Source organism: Cryptotermes secundus, unplaced genomic scaffold, assembly GCF_002891405.2.
Source record: "Cryptotermes secundus unplaced genomic scaffold, Csec_1.0 scaffold246, whole genome shotgun sequence".
NCBI classification, from domain to species: Eukaryota; Metazoa; Arthropoda; class Insecta; order Blattodea; family Kalotermitidae; genus Cryptotermes; species Cryptotermes secundus.
In genome coordinates, this window is record NW_019742444.1 from 26,740 (window position 1) to 44,737 (window position 17,998).

The 17,998-nt window shown below is 38.1% G+C and overlaps 1 protein-coding gene across 1 annotated transcript in view; it reads right to left on the minus strand.

Moving 5' to 3' along the window:
- Positions 1-17,998, minus strand: part of LOC111873117 (zinc finger protein 665) — a 35,476-nt gene that overhangs the window by 16,287 nt on the left and 1,191 nt on the right. Inside the window, exons 2-7 of the mRNA XM_023867544.2 lie at positions 12,844-12,937; positions 8,878-9,042; positions 6,178-6,324; positions 4,049-4,261; positions 2,885-3,070; positions 1,011-1,345 (exon numbers count right to left, since the gene is read on the minus strand). Of these exons, the coding sequence (XP_023723312.1) occupies positions 1,011-1,345; positions 2,885-3,070; positions 4,049-4,261; positions 6,178-6,324; positions 8,878-9,042; positions 12,844-12,903 (1,106 nt within the window). The 5' untranslated portion in view covers positions 12,904-12,937. The remainder of the gene's footprint in view (positions 1-1,010; positions 1,346-2,884; positions 3,071-4,048; positions 4,262-6,177; positions 6,325-8,877; positions 9,043-12,843; positions 12,938-17,998) is intronic.

Sequence of the window (17,998 nt, forward strand, 5' to 3'; positions counted from 1 at the left end):
CGGGCCCAACTGAGTAGGTTTATCCTTCCCTACCCACCTGAAGACGGAGACAGATTCAGTCTCCAAAACGTCATGGTCTTTTGTCTTTTACATACCAGACAATGGATGAAGTCCAAAATAAGCCAAAAGAAGTAAAATTAAGTGGTTACCATTTATTTTCACATGCCATTGTTAATCATCTGCTGCAGTTTTGTTACAAATTGGAAATTGAAATTTTAATTTCTGAAAAATGCTTGGCATATATGTATTATAATTTCTTTTATCAATCAACATGAAATAAATTCATAATTACTCCCCCTAGTTCTTGTTCAATTTCAATTCCCATGTCTTGAAGAATCTGATAACTAAATCTGAGATAACATAATATGGAAGACGTAGCAAAAGCAACTGCACTTCCATGTGACCACAAAGAAATACACTAAATACCACAGTAGTTAAAATAACAGTTCTTATGTAATAATACTGAACTATTACTTCATCTAGTGTCGAGGTCAAGAATGGTCAAGGTATACCTCCACTGCCCTGTCTTCGTGCCACAGGGACTTTTCTTTACTGTGGAAGTTACTTTCCTTAGAATTGTCCAATAATTTTACTGTTCTCTCCCCAACTCAACTTTCAATGAAAAATACTATTTTGGAAAATGTTTACTATGAAATTTATTTCTCTTGGTACTAAAACACAAAAAGGAGTCAGGATAGTGCATTAGGCATAGCGGCTGGCCACAGGCTGGATGGCCGAGAAGCCAGAGTTGAAGTCTCAAAAGGGGCAAGATTTTCTGCTCTCCATGTCCTCCAGACCAGTTCTGGGTTCCACCCACCAGGGGCTCTTGCCAGAGGTAAAGTGGCCAAGACCTGCAGCTGGCCACTCACCTCCAACTAGTGCTGAGGTCAAGAATACACGGATCTATAGTCATTCTCCCATATTTCTTAATGACAGTGTTTAATTATTTACGCACAAGGATAACTTTAGCTTTACCTAAAACATAAAATAAGGTGAAAGTGCAAACTCACCCAGGCATGGGCAAATTGCGGATATCCTTGGCACAACCACTGATGGTAGGCTTCACCTCATCTTTCACCTGGTGTTGATCAGGTCCTACAGGGGGTACTCCAGCTGGATCCATCTGTGTTCCAACTTCCTGTGAAGATGAAGGTGCAGGTACTGGGGCCTGCATAACATTGTTGGCTGCCCCGTTAGCAATAGGTCCTGTACCATCTCCTGCTGCCCCTGGCTGTTGCTGTTGTTGATGCTGATGTTGTTGTTGTTGCTGTTGCTGTTGCTGTTGCTGCTGATGTTGCTGTGACAAGGCAACCTGGTGTGCAGCTGCAGCTTGCTGCTGGTTCAGCTATACAGAAGGAAACTCAGCATTCAGTCAGTGAAATCTTATGACTGGTATTTAATATAACATGTTCCAGTTTAATAAGCTGCAGAGGTCAGTAAACAAAAAATAACCAGAAACGATGAAGTTTCATTGAAATACATAAAAAGGGTAACTAACACAATTCATATAAAACATTTAAAGATAATTTTTGTTTTATATGTTTTATCAAAAGGTACATAAAAATGCCTGTTAACACTATGGAGTTCGACGTCTTTCAGAGAAATACAATCTGCATTATTTAAATTTGAGAGATTATACATTCAATAAAGGGAAAGAAATTCTGACTGTCCCACTAAAAAACCTAAAAAGTAAGTAAGTAAAGGTATCCCTGTAACAGGACGCAGAGGCCCATAGGGTTGTCGGATGTTGAGGTTCCCACATTTTCTAGACAATCGGCTCATAGTTGGCGGCAAGGTTGTCACCTTACGCACCGGCCACCCTTTACCCCAAGAACATTCCAAGAATATTCCTGGTACTCATTTCTGTTAGAGGCTGAGTCGACCCCAGGGTCATAGTTCGGCTGGAAGGATTAGGTCAACTGAAAAAATCCAATGACCTCAATGGGACTTGAACCCGCGACCTTCCGGCTTGTAGCATAGTGCCTCAACCAACTATGCTACTACTAATAATAAGTCACACAGTTAGTATGTTACACGAAATTAAAAAAAAAACACACATCTGGAAAATAAATTTACCACAACTGGAGTAAACTATAACATTTACACTACTTTCCATTTTCTCTAGATATGACAAACTGTACAGTATGAGTGTATCGTGATTCACAAGCTTTCAGTCTGTGTGCGCACCTATAGCCATGGTCCCTTCTACATCCTGTACTTCAAACTGATTTAAATAAGAGACACCCTATCTGGACGCTAGCAGACGTGCACATCAGTAGCAGAATGTGTCACATTACAGATATGAAATGGTATTTTAATGTGAAATTTTTAATTGTATACATACCATTTCTATACTAATAAAATGTTCTTTCAGTTTTAAATAAATAAATCAATAAAAAGGTCAAGTTACAACTAAAACATACTCACTCAGGAATATAACCCCCATTTTTATCATTATCTATTGAAATTATGGGCCACCTCTGTGGTACAGTTGGTCAGAGTTCCTGGCTACAGATCCAGAGGGCCCGGGTTCGATTCCTGTCCCTACCTGATTTTCTGAGAAGTAGTGGGTCTGGAATCGAGCCTCGTAAAGATAATTGAGGAGCTACTTGAATGGAAAAGCAGTGGCTCTGGTCTAGAAAACTGAGATTATGGGCCGTGGCAATCTACTGCGCTGACCAAGTGACACCCTCTAACCACAAAAGTTGGTGCTAACATTTCCGACAAGTGGCGGTCGTTTGGTCGGTATAGTTCGCTTGCGGACTAAAAGCCACGGACTTTTTTCTATTGAAATAAAAATCCTCAAGGTACAAGTTTTCACATTCTACAACACTACCAACAACTACTCTGAGGTGTTTCTGCACATGGTTACAAACACCCGTACCTGTTGCAACTGCTGCTGAGTTAGCTGTGTAGCCATGGCCTGATGCTGTTGTTGCTGTTGTTGCTGTTGCTGCTGATGTTGCTGTTGTTGTTGCTGCTGCTGCTGAGCTGCTAACTGCTCATTGGCTTGCTGCTGAGTCTGTGCTGCAACTGCAGCTGCATTCACCAACTGAAGATCGCACTGCACCTGAGAGGTCACATGGCAAGTTTCCAGGTGGAGGGATACAACACCATCATGTGTGTTTGAAATTGTTATGCATGTGCACAGCATGCACGCAATATACATCATGGCAATCACTCTTAACCATCCATGGAGATTTACTTACATATCTAATCCCACTGTAAATTACAAGGGGTTGTCACAAAAAAATTTACAACTATCGAAGCCAATACCCAAACCAGACTTATTGATTATGCCTAATCAAGATTTAGGAATTCATTATACTTCTTGCCACTTTACAGAAGTCAACATGTCTGTGAAAATAAAGTCTGTAACGCATTCACCGTTGCCAAACACAGAGCCCATACCCAAAATTCTAAAAGATTATACTTCCTGAACCAAGGTAACTTAATTTTTTGACACTGTGGTAGCAATTACTAAACTGTGAAGCTTCAGCCCTCCAGAGCAGATTTTACTAAGTAATGTAACACCATCATCAGGTTCTTAATGTGACTATTCACTGATAAATCAGAATTGCCTTGCTTTTCAGCATAAATCATCAAGCAAGTCATATAAAGACAAATAAGACAGAACAAAGCAGTAATTAATACACTGTGGATAAACACAAAATCCACAGTAAATAAAATTGTACCTGGGCTTAATTAAATTAAGCACCAAGCCTTGAAGACATATGGGGAATAGAAGTATAGCATCAGCATTCTTGACCTTGACACTAGACAGAAGTGACTGGTCAGCTTCACTCCTTGGCCGCTTTACCCCCAAGGAAAGAGCCCTCGGTTCGCATTATATAGGAGGCTGGGTGGGCCCCAGAGCTGGTCTGGACACTGTGCAGTAGAGAAAAATCTCTTGTCCCCAACGGGAATCGAACCCCAGCCCTCCAGCCTGTAGCCCATTGCTATAATGACTGAACTATCCTAACTTCAACACACAATCCATGGTAAAGAAACACTTTAGAAAAAATATATGACAGTAGCTTGCACTCACTTGGCAGTGCACCTGGTTCTCGCCACAACGCTCTGTGGTACATGTCCCCTTGTCCAGTTTGTCTTTGTCTACCTCCTCACTTGTCAACATAACTGTTGCTGTTGCACCACCTGCTCCTGCTACCTCAAGATGTTGCTGCGGTGGAATTGACAGGGTAGTTACACCTCCAGCAGTAGTTGTCAGTGCCGCCTGAACGGCTGTCACAGGTATTTGCTGTAAGATCATTAACAACATTAACAGATACATGAGTAACACACTTTTCATAATGAAGAGCCAAAGTTCCAACAAATGCATGGCTCTGAAGAGAAAGACCAGCACATACCACAACTTATCTGTACAATTCATGTGTATGTCCTGCACGATTTAAGCTATCAGACAGAACCTCAACGGTCCGAACTGCTGCCACATCTCTCATCCTGAACACACACAAAAATTGCATTCAAAATCAGAAGGCATGTTTATTATATATTCATTCATTACTCAGTAATCTGTCAAACGACAGGTCCACAGTCTCTTCCAAAACAGTTCCTACACTTAATGCGATCTAAAGCTTTCTCCTTCAATAAAAATATCCTCTTCTGTCCCCAAGGTCATCCAGCATCTTCTTATGTCTTCTTCTTCCTTGTCTTCTGGTCACTTATTATATATATACATATCAAATTTCACATGCAAATCTATAAGTCCTCTTTAGTAGGTCATTAAATTGCATGACAATACATCATCAGATTTTTAGTACACATTCTATGAAATTTAATATTTTTATAAGATCTATAGCAATCAAAATTTAAGAGCTCTATATTTAGAATGTATGATAAACCAGACCATGAAGCAAATTACTGCATCTTTTAATTGTGCACTTCATCTCTGCCCCAGCACCTGGCGAGCCACTGAGTAGGTAAGTTAAGTATTTCAAGTCAATTAATAATGTTGAAGCCAATCCCATTTTCAGAGTTTGCATAGCTGCTATGTCTATATTACTGCTATTCATAACAATCAGTTCACTGGTTGTAAATTTATTGAAAACATATATATATGTATATGGACATCACGGCACTACACATCTGTCTTTCTTTACAATATACAGAGATTATGTTACGGTTTTGTTAACTTTTAACTGCTCCATTATTAAACTCTGTTCATCGATTTATTTCTTAATCTATCTTCCTTACTTTGTAACGAAAGTAAACTAATCATTATGATTTTGTTTGTTTATTCCTGTGTCTCAAATATCTCTGAATGTGTGTAATCATCAGATAGTGACACAAATCATTACATTATATATATAACATTCCTATATTTTACTTCCAAAATTGATGGGAACCAAAAGTACACTACCGAAAATGTAGCTGAACACACAAGACATCTCTATAAGACTGCATACTCAAAGTATACAAATAACAGTAACTTCTAAACCAGAGTGTTTCATGAAACTATGGGCAAACTGTTCAAAGTAACCCTACCAGCATTTATTGTACAGTAAGTAAGTAAGTAAGTAAGTAAGTAGGGTTGTGGGATGTTGAGGTTCCCACATTTTCTAGAAAATCGGCTCATAGATGGTGGCAAGGTTGTCAGCCCTATGCGTTGGCCGCGCTTTACTCCCAAGAATATTCCAGGTACTCATTTCTGTTAGAGGCTGAGTCGACCCGCGGCTGGAAGGATTAGGTCAATTGAAAAAAAATCCAATGACCTCACTGGGACTTGAACCTGTGACCTTCCGGCTTGCAGCATAGTGCCTCAACCAACTATGCCACCGCTCCTTCCTTAAACTAAATGCAATATTTGTTAAGATACCTTTCACTGAGAATGTAAAAAAACACCAACAATTACCAACATTGAAAACTTACAAATGTGAGGTTATATTTGACCACTTTCAGGAAATCATAAAATATACTGATATGTTTATTTTACTGATTTATTTATATAATCTGTGCATTTATACTTCCAGATGAAGGCATCTGAAAAAAATATAGCATCATAATGTTTTTCCCAAACATCCTTTTTACAAAAAGTACTCTTTATTAAAATGGCAAATGGTGGTGAGTAAAACCTACATGGATAATACTATAAAACAGTGAAGTGCTATGGTCTATATAAATGTATCACTGAAGTGTTTCACAAATACAACTAACCTGTGGGTGGGTATGCTGAGGGTGGTGAGGAACCAGTGCCATGGTTTCAGTCACACCAATGCCCGGAGGTCCCGTCAGGCAATGCTGTTGCTGTTGCTGCTGAGGTAGACCTTCCTGACCTCCACCAGGCTTTCCACTGTCACATGGCTAAAACGCAACAACACAGATACTAGCTCAACAATCTGGATTTACATACCAGTTTCTCCATGAACTGTGAGAATAATATTTTATTCCATAATATTTCAAACACTAGAACACCAGCTGACACAAATCACATTGAGAGGAGATGGAATCCAGATATGAAGGGTTTACCTAATCCTTCCAGCCGCACTATGGCCATGAGGTTGACTTAGCCCCTAACAGAAATGAGTACCAGGAATATTCTTGGAATGTTCTTGGGGGTAAAGGGAGGCAGTCGGGTAAGGCTGACAACCTTACCGCCATCTATGAGATGATGGTCTAGAAAATGTGGGAGCCTCAACCCTATGGGCCTCCATGGCCTGTTACAGGGATACCTTTACTTTTTACTTTAGCTGCACTGCATAAGCAGACAACCAATGACTCCTCCATTTCAGGAGTTGGGCAAATGAATAACAAATCTCCAATACAAAACACAAACATATTACAAAATGTTATATGGGGCACCGGACTTCGGACAGATTCTACTCTGAAGACTGAATGTGAGTACAACATTCAAAATTGGTGTGAAGACATTCCACATAATTTGTCACATGACTGACTTTGATTATGTTACCTTAGAAACAAAACTGAATATAGGTTGGTAGACCACTGTTGGTTGCTGGATACCACACACTGATGTCTTTCTGAACTGCAAAGCTTGTTTCAACAAAACCAAATTTCACGATTGGGCTGCTAGTGTGTGTACTGTTATTTTCCTGAAGACATCACATATGAAGTTTCATTTAGGGAGATCGTCTTCATGAAATTAATGAAATTTAAACTGTTATGAACTATTTTCAACAAAAATCACCATTCTGTGTTTTGGGGCCCATATTTGAAGGGCCTCTATTTCTGGACCTAAAATATCCATATTCACCAGGCAACAAGCTATACTAGAAAAACTCTTAAATACCAATCATGAATAAAATCTGACCAATTCTTCAGGACTACCGAAGCACACATACATGGAAAGATGCATAGACAGCACTCCAAACGCCCCTCTTTCATATCCAGGGGAGATGAAAACAAGTACATCCATCAAAATCACATGATCAATTCTTTCAACATGACAATACCATCTTATACACATTCCGTTTTCATATTCAGTTGTGCTGAGAACATTTAAATCTGTGAAAATCTTCAGATCATTTTTTTAACTATCACAATACATTCCTCATATTACATGCATGAGAAAGGAGAATGGTTGTTAAAGAAAAAAGGTGTGAAGGTGTGGACTAATAATATTGCGACCAGTGTCACGTTCTTGTGAATATGAAATGGCTCCATACAATGGAGGAAACGTCTTTATTAGATGAGCAACTACTAGCTGTCTCTGCTATTACTGTGGACTGGCAATACCAAAATTCAAGTTTCGGAGAAGAAGGATGTGGATGGACAGCCATAGCCTCAACATTTGTTTACTTCACACATGCTGAGCAAAGAACAAGCAAAAACCTAAACATGGATCTTGAAAAAAATGAAAGAGAAATCTCTGTAACAGAAAATGGAGAAAAGTAAACATGCTAACATGAAAAACCTAATGCTATTTACACATTACAAATACTAACATATGAAGACTAAGATAATCTGCATCATTAGCGCAAGTAATTTATAAGACAACTGTACAGATAAACTTGATGCCTGAAGTTACAAGGTCACCACTCAATAAGCACTTGAACAAAGACACACTGTCAACATCTGTAAAAACAAACTCAGTATGTGCCTGTGAATGACCTAGCACACAACTTCTTTTCCTTTTACATGAAACTTAACACATTCGTTAAGTCTTAACAATACAGTCTGCTATTCAAGAAGAATCTGCTTAATTACAGCCAAGTTTCATGGTTTACTTGCTATTAGAGAAAATCTATGCACCCATATGTTACATTTTCCACACATATCAATTAGTTCCAGGTCCTAATGCTTGAAAATTTTCATGACTTTCTCAGAAAGGTTTACACATGAAATTCAGACTTGGAACAATAATCTGCTTCATGAACAGAACATTCTGTGAAGAAGGTGCCATAGAAATGTCTGGAGTTTACTATGATACTGGTTAATCTGAACTGAACAAATAGAAAAAAATTGTCAAAGTTAGGAATTTTGGGGAACTGGATGAGTGGTCCAGTGATCAGAGCTCCTAGGTTCGATTCCCAGTGCTGCCAGGTTTTCTGAGAAATACTGGGTCTGGAACGGGGTCCACTCAGCCTCATGAGGATAACTGAGGAGCTATTTCAAGGAAATAGCAGCTCCAGTCTAGAAAACTGGGATTAACAGCCATGGGAATCCATTGCACTGACCATGTGACACCTTCTACCTGCAAAAGTTGGCACTAACTTCGCTGACAAGCGGTGGTTGCTGGGTCGGTATAGTTCGCTTGAGGACTACAGGCCACAGAGTGGGTGAGTTCACGATACTTATGAACACAGTTCATTTCTCATGACTAACCAACCCATGACATGTACTGTCCAGAAAGATACTGCTTTCATTACAGATATAACAGATTTCAAACATACTTACTCTAGGAGGATGCAGTCCATATACAGACACTTGTGGGATTGGACCTGGAAATAGGTTGGTGAGTACCCAATATTTGGCCACACTGGACAGTGCAACAGCTGTGCCAACACGCAGATCTGCTGGAGTCCCTGTATGTCTCTGAAGGGCACCAGGATGTGTTGCTTCCTGTCATATACAAATTGTATCAACCGTATTTAACACATAAAAGAAGAAGAAGAAATGGTAGTATTTTCATAGTTTGTCAGAGAGCAAGTGAGCTCGGTTTTAGGTAAGACTATGTCACTGACATATTGTGAAACAGGTTAGGATGGGAAGAGATTGAATAAACAAAAATATGTTACATAAATGGTATTTCTTGACACTCTATTCTCCCTCACAAAGTTTTCTTCCACTTATACCAGTTAAAATTCTTGGCTTCGAGCAAAGTGATTTCACTGCGATGCAGACACAAATCTAAAATGTTCAAGACTTATTTTTCCACATCTCCAACAAACTTCAACACTGTATACGAAAAAACAAAAGGGGTCAAGTACACAACAGTAATATTATTCTTATCACCCATACTGTGGTCTTCTAGGTTATGACACTGCGTACTTTCAAGATACCATGAATATGGAGTATGTTCCTGTGACATATTAGTTCACACCTGCCAGACTATGCAGTGTCATAACCAGAAGACCAAAATACAGTAAAACTTGGTTATAGCAACATCGGTTTCTGCGACACCTTGTCTATTGCGTCAAATATTCAATGGTACGAACTAATTCCTCATAAAGCAACTGTTTTTATACCTTGCTCAGTACGACGTGCACAAATGCATCAACCTCGTACGTAACGTCATTTTCATTCCTGAATTTCTCTGATATGGACATTGAACGTAATTTAGAAAGTGTGTATTGGGCAAGTAACAGGAAACAGATGAAGATAACTGATTACTGTACTCGTATCTAGGTACAGTAAGGCACAACAATTGATGTAATCTACTGTAATTTGGTGAGGAGGCCTACCTTTAATATACAGTATTAGTGCGGCGTGCATTGTCAGTGAAAAGCGCTGTAATATGTCTTTGATATTACACATTTGGGCAATTCCACGTTAATGTTACGTTAGTCTGTACTTAACTACGTATTTCGCTAAAAAATGCAACATTTTAACTCGGTTTTTGGTAGATTTTTACGTGGCTAACATAAGGCTACTGTGGAAGTGCCCATTTCGGTCACAACGACATTCGTTTATAACGACACTATTTTTAGGTCACTTTGATGACGTTATAACCAAGTTCTACTGTATGAAACTTCAGCCCCATGAAAAGCTCAAATCTCGATTTTTATCACTGTTCTTCTGTAAAAGCAATGGAGATGAAATACTTTTAGTTTGGCAATAATGATCATTTCTATCACTCACAACAGGCTACGTTCATAACTGAATGAAGGCAATCATAAAAGAAGTTACCAGCATAAACCATACAGCTTACTTTCATACACTGTTCCTATTACTTCTGCTATCTTATTTCTCTCTTGTGAAGAACTTAACTACAGATTCTGCCTACATCAAATCTGTCCATTGTATGGTCCTCGAAGTTAAGCATCAACAGTATATTTGTAACTGCTGACTTACAAACAATATTTCATATACATATGCAGGTACGCTAATCCTCGACTTCCATACCACATTTCACATGCCTAACCTCAATGATTCATTACTTATTGCCATCAAACCAGAGGTTAAAGAAAATTTCAGTATGGTAGCGATCTTATTATTTTCAATTTTAGAACAAAAACAAAATGACAAAAGGAGAGGAGAAGACACACAACAAAAGTTGCACACCTTTTCAAAAATGTATTGCCATACATAAATTGGGAACCAGAAATTACAGGTCACTAGCGTTGTTCTCATCTAAGGTCATGAATTTACCATACTGTTATTACTACTTGAAGGAGTATAGCATTGAGGTGGCCTCCAAAGGCATGACATTCATACCAAGCTTCACAGAAACCAGTCAACTAATTCAAAAGTTTAAATATGGGACAAACACACCTAGATAATCTCATAAGCCAACTCTTTTCCTATAGAAAGGAAAGTAAGCTAAAAATCACTTACTCTGCTTTGAATTTTCACTCTTGACTGCAACAGAGATCTTAAATAAAATAAAATCATAACAATAACACTCAGTAACATTCATTACTTCCTCTAGTATTCGCCAAATGAATTATGTTCACAATATTCAAGCTCTTATTCAAAATCACTATCTAAAAATACCAACATACCAGCTGATGTTACTACTAACATTCTGCAAGATCCTGAAAGGAAATCATGCGGCTACCACATGATACACTATTCCAGGTTCAAGACCCAATTATCCCATGCAGTATGCCTTACAGACAAGGCTACATTGGGAATAGAGTTACCACCTCTCCAATTTTAAGCTGCAGTCTACAGACTGGGTCTCCCTATCCCTGTACCCTGGTCAGAGATTTGAACAGGTTTGGGAAACAATATATGCTTACAACTTAAATTCAATGCGTGATCATATAATTAAAATATTTCATTTTTTGGGCTCTGCCTCGCATACTCACAATCAATCATAACATCCAACACTGAAGAAATACAAATTACAGGTCTCATAAAGCTCATAAACAAGCATCTTTCATCAAAATGAAACAGTTGACAACAGACACTACTGTGGGCAGGTCACGCATGAAGGCAGTGCATACTACACTTTGTCAGCTCACTGCCTTACCACATTCTCACATGGCACAATGATTTCATTCTATGGAGAGATTTTATATTTCTATATATATCCCATTAGAATATTTGTGGCAATTATAAATTTTACTGCAAATCATTTTATGCACTTCATGTGCCATGTATGTACTCCACACAAATGGAAGATGAATTTGTTAGCAAAGTCCATATTGATGTCATGAAGAAGGCAATTTATTCCTCAATGAAACCTTCATAACTGGCCACTTGAACATAAAGAGAATCAACAATGTGCCAAATGTCTCGAGTTTCTGTCATATAAAGGCATAAAGTCTCTTGTGAATGCTGCAATGAGTAACAAAAAATAACATTTACATAACTGTAAATAAAGAGGTAAGCCATTACTTTCATTTATTAGTTATTACTTCTAATAATTTACTGGCTAAATACATTTATTACCTACCCTTTTGTTTTAAAAAGAAACAATCTGGGCTTGAAAAACATGACTGCCCAATGAAACAAGATAATTCAAACTGGTAAACAAAGTAGTTGCCCACTGAAATGAACCTACTATTCAAACTGGCAAACAACAGTTGCCCACTAAAATAAACCTACTATTCTAACTAGCAAACAAAGTAGTTGCAAACTGAAATGAACCTACTATTCAAACTGGCAAACAAAGTAGTTGCCCACTGAAACAATCCTACTATTCAAACTGGCACACAAAGCCTATTATTCAAACTGGCAAACAAAGTAGTTGCCCACTGAAACAAGCCTACTATTCAAACTGGCACACAAAGCATATTATTCAAACTGGCAAACAACAGTTGCCCACTGAAACAAGCCTACAAAGTCCACAATGAAAAAAGGTCATTTTTTTGCATTTACAACTTTTTTCAGTTTTCCTAATGTCTTACAGNCAGTTGCCCACTGAAAGAAACCTACTATTCAAACTGGCACACAAAGCCTATTATTCAAACTGGCAAACAACAGTTGCCCACTGAAACAAGCTTACTATTCAAACTGGCAAACAAAGCAGTCACACACTGAAACAAGCCTACAAAGTCCACAATGAAAAAAGGTCATTTTTTTGCATTTACAACTTTTTTCAGTTTTCCTAATGTCTTACAGCTGATTTTAACATGTTCACAATATCTGCGGAACACGTCTTTTATTTTCTTCACAGTTCAGAGGTTAAAACTGTAAATGACACCAAAAGAGAACTATACCTTCTTGCCCGTTGACACAAAAAGAAAAACTTACATCAGGTGGAGCTGCTGAAGATGCTGGTACAGTTAATGTGTGCTGCTCGGCATTCATCATGAATCACGTTGCATTTATGAATGGAAATAATAACCTGAAACAGAAATTTAAAAAATTTTGCTTCCTGCATACTGTAGTGGACTTGTGCTTGAATCTCGGCTTAACATCATTATGTCTTTGAAGAATGCTAAAGTAATGCACAGAAAGGTAATATGAATTTTTAATCATAAAGGTAATATGAATTTTTAATCATTTAAAAACCAAAATGCCTCATTTCATAAAGTAATCATCTCAGTATATAGAATTTATTTTTCTTATATTGATTAAACAATATTAAAAACCAGACATGTTTCAATCATAAACAACCATCTTCTAGGGGGCAACAGATACAGTGCGCACTTGATTGTACGCACTGTATTATGGGAAATTTTACAATTCATACATATGATGGAAAGATTTAAAACGTCAAAGTCATACAGTTGTTTATACAAAGTTACAACATTAAAGTTCACTGATATGAACCACTATTAAATGAAAGTTTCTTAATAACTGGTGCTTCATACTTGGGTTTTTATGGTGTCAGTACAGTAATGTTGTGTAATATCAATAAAATATGATCTTCATGAACTATTTGCTGAATTCTGGAAGATTCAAGAAGTTGCTGTTTCCACAAGTGTTACTTCAAAAGCGAGCATGAAAAGAGTTAAATATATTATGACAAACAGTTGTACTTCATATCAGAGCAGTATTTTATCATATTCATTGTGTGCGCGCGCACGCACGCAAGGGCACATTCATGCAAGCATGTGTGAATGTGTAATATCGTTAACTTCTTGGCATACAACTTTATTCTTTCTACTCAAGATACACACTTAAAATTACTTTAAATATTCAAAATACTATGGACTCTGTTTCATGTACTTACAACCTAATCATAACACTGTATAGACAGATATGTCTAAAATCTACAATAAAACTTTTTATAGGCATACTACATCGACTATCCAATCAGGAGCAGATTTCAATTTTCATCTGATACGTTTCATAATCATTAAAGCAGCTAATACCATTTGTAACAGGTGGAAATCCTGCAATTATCAAAATATGTCAATAAGTTAACATATCAGTACATTAGGCCCATCAAATACATGGTCCAAGGGCTGCATGTGGCTGTCTTTCAAAGAGGAAAACATCACCACCTGTTGCACTATATTGAAACATAATACAGTTATGAGACCTGCAAAAATTACAGGGTTTTCTCCATAAATATATCAAATATAATTTGAACACAGAATCAAAATATTATCTGCAGACATTCCCACCTTCTATGTCTGCTCCTGTTAAAAGTCAAGCAAAAAAAAAGGGGTAAAAGTGAAGTCATCCCTGTGCTTAATTAATTAAGCACTATGTCATGAAGACATAAGGGGTAGTGAAGGTATAGCTCCACCATTCTTGACCTTGGCACTAGATGGAGATGAGTGGTCAGCTTCACACTCTGGTTACTTTAACCTTTGGGAGTCCCCAGTACCCCTTAGATAGGAGGCTCGGTGGGTCCCAGAGCCTGTCGCGACAGTACACAGAAGAGAATTATTGCTCGTGCCGGGAATCAACACGGTCATCCAGCCCACAGCCCATTGCTATACTGACTGAGTTACCCCAACTCTGAAGTAATTATTTTAAATAATATCCCAATATAAATTAATTATAGTATAATTTACAATACAACACCCAGTTGCCTATGCCCTTTTTTCTTCTATGATGTTTTGACAGATACACCATTTACCAACTGTAGCTGCAACTGCACTAACAAAAAGTTACATAAATATCCCTTCTCACATTCAAAGATACTTTTTCTTACTTTCTCCTATATGTATCATATATGAGCGAGTACTGCAATTGTGAAAGACGCTGACCTTGAAACTCTTGACAGATCTGCATGTTTTCTTCACCCCCCCCCCTTTCTATTACAGAAGTGTGGTTGAAAATATGCTGACAGTATGTACATATATGTATGAATGTATGCATAGATGTATGTCTCACTAATGGTCTCACTATGGCATGAAGGTTTGTATGGATTTTATTTATATTCAGCATTCAAGAGTTTATCTGTCACAGGTGAATCTGATAAACACTATCATTCCAGCTCCAAAATAAGGGCCCTTTAGATGGGCCTCAAAACATAAAATGGGGATTTTCTCTAACACAGCTCTAACTATTTTCATTACATTTCACTGATTTATGGAGACCACCTCCCTAAATAAAACTGCACAGGTGGCACATTCAGGAAGATAATGGTGCGCACATTACGGACCCAAAGAAAAAATGTCATTTTTGTTGAAACTGGCTTACCATTCACATGATTTTCACAGCAAGCCAACATCAGTCTACCATGCAAGAAGTGATTCGTTTCTAAAATAACGTAGTCAAGCTCAATCATATATGAGAAAGTACACGCAATGCCTTTTTACCAATTTTTTTCAATAAATCCATATTCACTTAATTCAGATAACTGTCTTCTGGAAGGTGATGCCTTGTACTCTGGTACACACTGAACAACATTTGCGAGTAACCTGTTGCTCCATCTTTATAGTAAAGCACTGAGGTATATGTTCCTCTGAAACACTGGGAAACACCTACCAGACTACACTGAATCAGATCACACAAAAGACATTAATCTTCATAGTCACTGTCATGAGAACCTCAAAACCTCAAAAAGTAATTTATGTAATATGTAACTTCAGGTTTGGGAGTATAAATGCATTATGTACTGAATCTGTTCCAATTCTTAATTTATGTAATATGTAACTTCAGGTTTGGGAGTATAAATGCATTATGTACTGAATCTGTTCCAATTCTGGTGAACAATGTCACCGCTATCAGGGTAACTGTGAGGCAGAAGAGGTAAATGGACTTATATATGTCTTACTGTGGGAGCAATGGTGGCGTGGTGGTGCAAGGTGGTATTTACATAGCCTTTTCTCATCAGATAGCGACTAATGCACACCCAACCCACCCTTACTACCATCACAAGATCTACATATCAGTACACTTCCACTTTCTGCCTTACACTCATCTCCAAAATGATGACTGTAAAGTGCCCAAACGTGTTAAAACTGCTGAGAGCAATTAAAGGTAATCGGTAAACTTGCCCCTGTGCTTAAATTATGATACTAACATATGAGGTGAGTGGAAGTTATACATTCATGTATTATTAAGCTTGGTACTAGACGGAGGTGAGTGATCAGGTTCATACCCTAGCTGCTTTAGCCCCAGTGAAAGAGCCCCTGGGACCCACTGGTTAGAAGGGTGGGTGGGCACCACAACCAGTCTGGATACTTTGGAGAGGAGAAAAATCTCTCAGCCCAGCCAGGAATAGAAGCTAGATTCTTTGGCTAACCAACTCATAGCCTGTAGCTATACCAATGCTGCTATCCTGGCTCCCAACATATGAGACAACTAAACGACACGGCCAAAGTTATATATCAGACACAAGCATGATAACCTAGGGAAAAAACAATTAAAACCGTTTTGTGCTGAGGATAGTATGCCTAAATGAAAAGGCCGCGCCATAGCTCAAGCAGTTAGTCGCTGGCTAGCCACCGCGGCGCCCCGGGTTAGATCCCGGGTCTGGTCAAGTGGGATGTGTGGTGGACAAAGTGTCGCTGGGGCAGGTTTTCTCCGAGTACTTTGGTTTCCCCTGCCAATCTTCATTCCACCAACTGATCCACAATCACCCTCACCCATCATCTGGGGCTGGTAGAACAGACCAGCAGTGTCCCCAGTATGAGGGACTTAGTCCCATCCCACTAGCAATTAAAAAAAAAGTAAATGAAATGTAAATTTTACATAATTTGAATATAAATGACACGAGGTGGGTGTGTGGAAGAGAAGTTCAACTAACTGGTCACTGAACTGTAAAGCTGTGTTTTAATTATAAGTTACTCTATTATGTAATATATAATTCAATTTTCTATGCTATTCTCCGCTAAACACCTCCCTGTCATTACTGGCCCCCAGCCACCAGGTCATATCACAAAACTGACTGGGAAACATAACTCTGTATGTTTGTTTTTTCATTCCTTCTCAAAGAATTTATTTCCAACCCACTGTGCTTTCAACTCTCCTCAAAATCATCTCCTAACACTGAAATTTCTCCCCGAAATCTAACCAAACTAAACATAACTGTCCCAGTATGATTATGGTTAAAATGTAACATAAATATTCAGTACAAATAGGTCTAAATGAAAAGAGTCATGTGTTTTTGTGGTCCATGGTCAACACAGTCACTCTCTTTTAACAGGTGAAATTGCAAATAACACGAAGCCTTCTTGATAACAGAAAACTGACCGGTTTTTGAGTCCTTCACTTCATCATTAAAGTGACACACGTCCTCAGCTGGTCTCTGCAGGCCAAAATTAAGTGACTACATCAAAATAAGATGACAAAAGACTGTATCCCCCAGCCCATCTCTTACAATGCAGTGAAAGACAATGCTGCAATACAACAGATGCAGTCATGGACAAAACATACTGATTTTCTAGTACAGTTTTTCAAGAATTCTTTTGGTCACCACAGGAGTAGATAAATCTATTATAATTCCATTAAGGATTGATGTATGGGAATTCTGCAATTATCCAGTTGAAAGCTGTAAATTCTAGTAACAATATCATGCTTTAGAATTGCCTCTTCTCACACAGGATGGGAGAAAAAGTGAAAGGTTTTGCACCACTTTTACATTCATACCTAAGATGCAATGTCCTAATAAAAAGTACTAAAGGGAGAGTAAATCTCAGCCTTAATAATTCCTTTTGCACAGTAATTTAAAAGGTGTGACTTTGGTACATCTAATGCAATCACCAAAATTCATTCAACAGAGACTCCCTGGTGTTACAGTGACATTTGCAATACTGCTTACATGACATAAATGTCCTACAGTGCTTCTATAAAAGTTACCAACTTTACTCCTTATTTTTCATTACATTACCACTGTAAGACAAAATACAGTATCTACAAAACTGCACAAAATATTTCCATCTGTTACACATTTGGACTGGACATAAAACTTTGCCAAATCTGATGCTATAGTGGTTAAGCACTGCCTTGTAGCTAGATGGTTGTTTCTGAAATTTCACAGTCAACGCCTAGATAATAACTA